This window comes from Melanostigma gelatinosum (assembly GCF_949748355.1).
Source record: "Melanostigma gelatinosum genome assembly, chromosome: 14".
NCBI lineage: Eukaryota > Metazoa > Chordata > Actinopteri > Perciformes > Zoarcidae > Melanostigma > Melanostigma gelatinosum.
Window position 1 is genome coordinate 1,423,496 of NC_136647.1, and position 9,075 is coordinate 1,432,570.

Genomic DNA, 9,075 nt, shown 5'->3' on the forward strand with positions numbered 1-9,075 from the left:
GTGTGTGTGTGTGTGAGTGTGAGTGTGTGAGTGTGTGAGTGTGAGTGTGAGTGTGAGTGTGAGTGTGTGAGTGTGTGAGTGCGTGTGAGTGCGTGTGTGTGTGTGTGAGTGTGTGTGAGTGTGAGTGTGTGTGAGTGTGAGTGTGTGTGAGTGTGTGAGTGTGAGTGTGTGAGTGTGTGTGAGTGTGAGTGTGTGTGAGTGTGAGTGTGAGTGTGTGTGAGTGTGTGAGTGTGTGTGAGTGTGTGAGTGTGTGTGAGTGTGTGAGTGTGTGTGAGTGTGAGTGTGTGAGTGTGAGAAAACGAGGCCTCCCGTTTCTTAATTATTTAAATCAAACAATTAACCGCGGCCGTCCTGGGAAAAGCTCTTTTCTCCGCTCGTCCACAACAAACCACAGCAGCCGGTCTGCTGGCTGGAGTCTGGAGGACGGGTCACATGGACGACACCGACCAATGGAGGGGAAGCACTGGCTTTCTTTTGTTGTTGTCGTTTTTAATTATTAAAACAACTATTTGGCAGAGTGCAGGTGCTGTGAGCGGCATGATTCTTCTAAATTGCAGCATCCTTTTCTTTCAGTGCATCTTCTGATGAATTGTTTCTCCGGTGAAACTCAGGAATATCGACGACGGGTTAAATGAACCTGTTTGCACTCGGGTCGGTAATATTTAGAGGATTATTTAACTTTCTCTCACTTCTCCATCGAGAAGATGAAACCTGACACTGAACAGCTTCATCGCTCAGGAGTTAGTTTGTGTGCTGAAGGCCGTTAATTCAGAATATTTTACTGTTATTGTGGATAAAAATACAGAAACTAACGTCGACCTCCTTATAGGTTTATTTAGGAACAATATAGCACGAATATATAATGTCTTATTGTTTTGTTCTGTAATGTGCTTCCCATCACTTTGCCTGAAGAAAGGCTTGATGCTCCGTTCACATTGATTACATTGTATATTATGTATAATTCATAAGCTTCAACTGGAGAGCCGCTGCACAATTCAACTTTGAAGAAGCCGCGTACGACATTCTTTGTTGCTGCTGCAAAGTACAGATCTGTAAATATTGACCAATGCACGTTAAATAAAAGGTTTCCTCCTCTGAACTTAAAATATGAGAATGATACAACAACAAACACATCAGACATTAATTATTCAAATCATACCATTACATACATCATGTTGTTCAAATTGTAGTCGCCCTTTGTTGCTTTATTATCATTTTTAACACATTTTTAATTCACTTATTGTCTTGCGTGTGTTTGTGATTGTATTATATTCGATAACATAACCTCTTTACTACGAAGCGCGTTAAACTCCTCTGACCTCTGACCTGTGGCAACACAAATACAGTTTGATTGATTGATCGGTTTATTACTTTCGTTTATTGCTTATTTGTTTTCATATTAAGTCGTCTCGCTTACTTTGAAGGCCTGTGACAGACTCAGAGTATTATTTTATGTTTGTTCTTGAAGGTTTAACACATCAGAATAAATACGAGGAGGCATATTCTGTCTAATGCACGGGGAGATTTGGGTTTTCCTTATACAGGCTTTTTGAAGGTGCCAATATTCTATATATCAAATATTAATACCTTCACGGAGTCTGGAGGTCTTTGCAAAAATATCATCCAAACCACAAACAACAGCCCTGAAACTCTTCAGCTCACCTCAGATTGAAAAGTCGCTCTTCATGGCGGCGCCTGGACCAGAGGAGAACAGTCTGACAGAAGATGAAGTTATGAACCGTGATATTTTGCATCTTTAAAGGCCTGCATGTATCTCGGGTTGCTCCGGGGGATCAGCGGCCCGAGCTGCTGTTGTACGACAGAGAAAAGCAGCTTCTTAACAAACACGCGCAGAAATCAATAGTATCACAACAGCCGATATTTATTATTCATTAATAACGAGTTTATGGGCCGAAACCACCTGCTGAGCCGAGGAGAGAGGAGACGAAACATATACGAAATATGTTTATGTATAAATGTATCTGATGTCAGTTTTCATTTGTTTACAGATGTTTGTTTTCATAATAACGCTGTTTGTTCCTCTGAACACTGTAAAAAGTGAGGCTGTGCAGATCATGCACACATGCTTTTATTGTGTAGGTTCCCACTATTGTTGCTCTTGTAGGATGTTTCTTTTCTTTTTTTACTCATAAAACACTTTGAGTATCTTTAAAATCGCTCTATAAATAATAATAATAATAATAAGTATTAATATATTTGTTTTAACATCTTTTGTGTCTTGCACTTTCAAAATAAAGCGTCATAAGGCGAGGGGCTTCATGAACACAAGTGGACTGCACGTATCCCCCATAATGCACTGCTTTGCAATGTAAAATGTCTCTTGTCGATGTTCTCTTTAGCTTTTATGCTGCAGCTTTGGATTTGTGGTTAATTATGTGACATGAATGTAAATGTTAGTAGATTAAAATATGATATTAAATATGAAGATATACATATTCCTGTCATGTGAAATAAGTTTAGTTGTGCAAATATTCTGTATGATTGTAAAACAGAGTAATATTGATTTAATTAAACAGATTCATTGAGGATGATGTATTTCATGTATTTCATGTATTTCATGTATTTCATGTATTTTTTTAATGTCTTTGAGGGTTTTTGTTTTCCTTCTGAAATGTTCACGCGCTGGTGTTTGATAAGCTGATTGCAGCAGATTTAACTCAATATGTTTGCGTTCATGTGACTTTTCAGGCCAACAACAATAATAACAAAGATAATAAAGAAATAATGAAATCCCAAAGTCCAGATGTTGAAAACACTATTTGGACCTTCGTGTTGAGTTTAGAGCCGAACGCGTCACGAAGTTAAACACGTGGTTTTGGTTCGTGCGTGTGAGGCGGACCAGGACCTCTTGTGTTCTTCTGGAGAAAATAAAATGGTATTTGTTGAATTAGGACGATATCCTTATTTTACTTTGAACTGCCTGAACTAAATGAATAGAATAGTGTTTGAGCGGGAAGAGACGCTCCTGTTTGATTCATTTTTCTTCATAACTGTATATTACTTTTTGTTTTCTGGTTCTTTCCGGGCTCCGCCCTCACGCGATAGAGACACACAGTCTTCAGAGCCTGAGAAGTTGATCAATATTAGAGTCACTCAAGTATCAAATCCTATTCATCACCGCCGGGAAGCAGCTTTCAGACGGACGGACCTCCTTCACCTCCACGCGGCTCCTGTTTCACAGCAGCAGCTGCTCTCTGCGCGAGCGCACCGACTCTTTCCACGGACACGCGAGCTCATGTTGCAGAGTCCATTCCATCTTCAAAAGAAGAAATGACTAACACCTCTATCAGCAAACACGGGTGCTGCTGAGAAAAAGCAGATCGATGTATATGCTTTAAATAAATGTTTCATCGTAAATATGATTTTTAAAATTTCCATCAGACCCCAAAATAGTTTTTTTGTTTATTGCGATTTCTTTTCTTTTCTAAAGAAAGTGCGCGAGAGGAGGAAGTAAAACGTGCACGGTTTATTTCAGCTTCTGTCGCTTACACAGACACATTTAAAGCACACTTTCACAAATGAAATATGTTTTTTTTTTCTTCAAAATAAATTAATTTCAAATAAATATAAAGAAAATAAACAAAAAAAACGTTTTCTCAGAAAAAATGAAGTATAAATAAGGCCGATTATTTCCCTTCATCGAAATATCTACAAAGTGCGCTCCACAGAGGTGTGAGTGATATTATCAATGATAATAATAATAACAATAATAATAATGCAAAACGATTCATTTTATGAGGACACAAAGAGGGGAGATCAACAACCTATGAGCAATAATAATAAATACAAAATAATGATCATGAAATCATAAATAATCATAATTTGATTGTCAAAGCATCCTTGCAGTGAACTTGAACATGTACAGTTTACACATCAGTGACTTTTCTATTTCATCTTTAAACTGCAACAAAAGCAAACCAATAAAACATTCAGAAATAAAAACAATGAATTGATCCGACTCGACTTTTTTTTGTTTTCGTGTTTTTAAATCACCATGAACGTGCCAACACTTGCATAATGAGGTAGCCACACAGCTATATACCGTGTGAATGTGTGTATTCGTGCGCGTGTGTTTGTGTGTGTGTGTCTCTTCTTATTGCAATGCATTCACTTGAGGGGGGGGGGGGGGGGGGGGGGCATATTTTTGGAGCCATAAAACGCAGAAAACTCCCCCTGACGAGTGAACCCTGCGATGGATTACAGAGTTATTGTCCCACAGGTTCAATCATCAATCTGCCCCCCCCCCCCCCAAAAAAAATGAACCAAAACAAAAAACCACTGAATTCCCGATAGAAACAAACACGTGGGAGAAAAGAGCCAATACATTTCAATGAGCTTTTCCACACACGGAGGTGCAACATATTCACAGATATGTACAATGATAAATATAAAAAAAGCTATTCCGACTCAGGATTCCCGTCATTATGATGCGTATTATTATGTTTTTGTACAATAATTGTCGTATGAATGGATGGGACGGTTTTATCTGATGGTGATCTCGCGGATCTCTGCGGAGAAGCATCAACATTTGAGAGTCTCAGGTTTTTGGACAGGGTCTCAGTCTTTGTCCCGGTGCTCCGTCTCCACCGTCAGAATTACAGTAAAAAGGTACACCGTTGAATCCAGCTGTTAATGAAGCTGCACGAGGCTGAACAAAGAAGAAAAGGTTCCTGTTTTACTGAGTCAGCGGTCAAACCAGTTACTCTGAATACTTTCTCCTCCTGCTGCTGTGATGAACCTTTCGTCCAGAGTTCAGCGCGAGGCATCAGACGCGTCTCGTGCTGCAGACTACGACGCGGTGACTCGGTGTGATGTGATGTTGTTGAATGGTTGTGAGTCGGACAGGTCCGGTACCATCAGCAGGCCCAGCGGTGTACCTTGTTTCTCTGACCGTGCGCAGCAGCAGTGATGGTCTAGTGCGTCGCAGAAAACTTCATTCGTTTCTGCTTTTGCCTCTGATTGCAAAACCAAACCCGGACCACGTTCTTTTTCAGGTCCAGTTTCTCGGCGATCGCGGCGATCTTCTCCGACGAGGGCCTCGGCTGCACCGCGAAGTAGGCCTCCAGGGAGCGCTTCTCCGGGGCCGCGATGGACGTTCGTTTCCTCTTCTTGTCCCCCCCGTTGAAGATCTCCGGCTTGGACATCTTCTCCCTCTGCGCCCGCTCCGCCTCCTCCAGCCAGGCCTCCAGGATCGGCTTCAGGGCCACCATGTTGTTGTGCGACAGCGTCAGGGACTCGAACCTGCAGATGGTGCTCTGGCTCAGACACCCGACCCCGGGGATCTTCAGGTTGGCCAGCGCCGAGCCCACGTCCGCCTGCGTCACCCCGAGTTTGATCCGCCTCTGTTTGAACCTCTCGGCGAACGACTCCAGCTCCCGTGGGTCCGGCTCCGAGTCCAGGCCGCCGCCCCCCAGGGAGCTGTGGGACAGCGCGTGCTGGTGCATGTTCATGGACTGCTGATGGTGGTGGTGGTGGTGCTGCATGTGGTTGATGGCCGACATGTGGGCGGCGTGGGTGTGCGAGGCCGAGGAGCAGACGTCCGAGCCCGTCATGCCTCCCAGGGAGATGCCCGGCGTGAGGTGGTCCAGCAGGTCGCCGTCCAGGCCCTGAGCCGACTGGTGGTGCGCCGGGTGGTGGTGGGAGGTGAGCACGGACGGGTGGTGCAGGTGCGCGGAGGAGGAGTTAGGAGTGCAGGCCATGCTGGTCATGGTGGTCATGGTGTGGTAGGTCGCGTCCGGTTTGAACGGGTGGCTCTTCTGGGCCACGATGTCCACCGCGGCCAGAGCCTCGGCTCTCTGCAGCAGAGTCTCATCGAAGCCGGCGAAGATGTTGCCCTGAAGCTGCGGAGGAGCGGAGCGAGGCCGGTTAGAGCAAATCAACACGTTATAACCATCAAGCTGCTGATATCTCCACATCCAATAATTATCATGATCTTAAATATGGATCATTCTAATTTATTTGGAAATACATTAATGTTGAAATTATGTGGAAAACTAAATAAATACATTTCAGTTTTAATTCAAAATGATGAGCAACAAAAATACATAAATCTTCACTGCATCATCAAAAAGTTGTTATTTATTTTTGTACTTTAAATATCACAAAACGTATTATTTTACGTGAAAGCTGTTCGATTATCTTTGAAATAAAGCAGCCGAATTCTTTTCAGACAACAATTAAAATATAAAAAGTCACGTGACTTTAAATTCGTTTTCTTGATTCTCAGAAAATGAAATCGAACGCAGCTCCATCAGCGTGAGTGTGTCAGACAGCGTGGATGGATATTCATTTAAAATTCATATTTACGATCTCCTGAATAATTTCTACGGACAATGAAATGAGACCAGTTTGAATATGAATGGCAAAAATATGAGATAACGCGCGCTGAGAATCCTCTTCCTCTTCATCTTGTATCCTCTTTTATGACTGACGCTCACGGCTTCTCACACACGCGTCTGCGCGTCTTTACGCACCGACTTCGTGCCCTATTTGGGCCGCTGGTGCTGCCTGATCCTTTCCATCACATCCATTGAATTCAATATCTCATCTGATATTTTGTTTGTTTGTTTTGGCAGCTACATTGTAACCCGTCTGTGTCCAAACATGACACCTCGTCTGTTTTCTGACTTTAGTCACACAAATACGATTTTTATTTTCGTTATATTCTCTCAACTGATGTGGACTCCATGTTCTAACACATTCAGAGAGAATCACAGCGCGTCACATCTAATCGTTTGTAAAAGTTATCACATAGACCAGACCGGATATTTTCTTCATAAGTCATGTCTCCAGTGTTCCCCTCTCACTGTGGAGGTTTGGGTTGGAGCTGCAGGAGGAGACAGACGCGTCGGACTCACCGATGGATTGGGCAGACAGGCCCGACGGATCGCCTCCGAGCTGGAGTGCAGAGGATTGTACTTGGGCTCGTGGAGGATCGGGTGCATACTGAAAGGCTGCTTGCTGTTCATTGACATCATGATTGCGGATCTGAAGTGGGGGGGGGGGGAGTCCTTGTAAGTCTTCCTGGGTCAGCTCCGTCTTTGGGAGATTTTTCTCTTTAAAAAGAAGAAGAAAACCCAAAAAAGTGGTAGAGTCGGATGAAAAACCAAACCGGAAACAGAGGAGAGGTAACTCCTGCGCTCCTGCGGGTCTCCTGTCTCCTCTCCGCCTGACACTGACTTCTATAATAGAGATGCTGCTCGCCTCCAGGTCCTATATTGGAGTGCCGCCTCGCGAGGCTCCTCCTCATTGGTGGCCGCTCCCCCCCTCCCTCCTGGTTGCCTCCGCCAATTGCGTGAGGCTCCCGCTGCTGTAGCCACGCCCCCCGCACCAAGCGTGCCTTTCTCGCTGGAGAGGAGAAGCGAGGAAGGATGCTGACTGGTTGCACTGTAAGAAAATAAATATATATTTACATATATATATATATATACACACACACACACACACACACACACACACATATTTGTTGAAATAACAGAAAATCAGCACCTGGAGAAAAGAGGCAGCTGCACAGAGACTGTCCAAGTTGATCTAAAAGTTAAATAAAGATCAGCATCAGTGAGCATTTAAAGAAACGCATAGTTTGTGTTTCAGTGTCCCATAATCATTTAAATACTGTCATGATATTTCCCCCCAAATGTCTTAATTGAACAACAAATAGTTTGAGATATTTTGGCCTGAAAACACTCGAAGAACGATGAGATATTTGTTTTGTTATTCATTCTTTATGCATCTGTACAATACGTCATGATACAAACAGCAAATGACTGCAAGCAATTCATATGAAGGGTGAGAGAGTGTGAGACACACACACACACACACACACAGTTATTCAGCTGAAATTATTAATTGATGGAAGACACGCAGGAATTCCTCTGCCTGAACCCCATTCACTTTCTTGGCAATTAATACATTAATTAATCATTAAGCTTCATTTACTTTGTGGCTGTAGAAAGGACCCCCCCACACACACACACACACACACGTACACACACTCTCACACACACACACACACACTTCTCTCAATTAAAGAATAAACAGGCCTGAACGGGAACTAAAGAGCACGACCAGCAGACGATGAAATATTTACCGATGAACCTCGCGAGGTCAGCGGGCAGCGGCTTGTCAATCAAAAAAGGGGGATTTCCGGCGGGCAGACACGCGCGCGACAACACGGAATAATTATCCCACTAATCAGCTAACGGCGCTCCCACAGGGGGGCTCCAGGTAAACCCCCTTTGAGGATTATCGGGCTGTTGGTACATAATAATAATAATAATATAATAATAATGACAACGATGATAAACAATAATCATAATGATAAACAATAATAATACTATTTAACAATCATAAATTGATAATAGTCACGATAATAATAACAATAATAAATATTTCTCTTGTATATTTTCGGTTCATCTTTTTTGTCCATTCAAATTAAATTAAAAATAAAACAATTCCATTTTCAATACAGTATTTTCAACATTGCAGCAACAAAATGAAACAAAAATGATGATTAAACTGCTCACTGACTCATGTATGTTTTTTGGATTTGTGGTGCAAATGAAAGCAACTTAGTTCTGCACGAGTGTGATTGTGTTGATGAAGCAGTGTCACTAATGACGCTGCTCTCATCAGTGAGCAGCGTGTTGTAAAGTGAGGCAACAGGAAACAGGGTTCAAAGGTCACACTGAGCAGGAGTCTCTCAAACGGAATCACTGGAATCCTGTGAGCAGCAGAGTGGTCAGTGGATCTTCTCATGTTGCTTTTCGGGAAGTTTCTGGGCGTCGACCTCAATTAAAAGGCAACGGACAAATCTTCTTTTTCTATATACTCATACACAAATATAAGATAATTCATAATGTGACTCCTGAATATGATGATTCGTGTTCTGCAGCATGCCAAAGAACTAACTTATTTTAATCTAATGTGGTCATTAACATGCATGTTTGGCTACATGTACATCACGTAATCAATACGGTGTGATACATTCATATACATTCCAGCCTTTGAAAGGTGAGCCAATGTTGCAAGGAAGCTAAGATGAGTTCAGTGCAT

General features: G+C 42.7%; 1 protein-coding gene across 1 annotated transcript; it reads right to left on the reverse strand.

Moving 5' to 3' along the window:
- Window positions 1-4,934: 4,934 nt before the first annotated feature.
- pou4f4 (POU class 4 homeobox 4) lies at window positions 4,935-6,998 on the reverse strand (the record flags this gene model as incomplete). The annotated part of the gene is made up of 2 exons (XM_079283716.1): window positions 4,935-5,861; window positions 6,879-6,998. The coding sequence occupies 2 exons, from the start codon at window positions 6,996-6,998 to the stop codon at window positions 4,935-4,937; spliced, it is 1,047 nt and encodes a 348-aa protein (XP_079139842.1).
- Window positions 6,999-9,075: the final 2,077 nt, after the last annotated feature.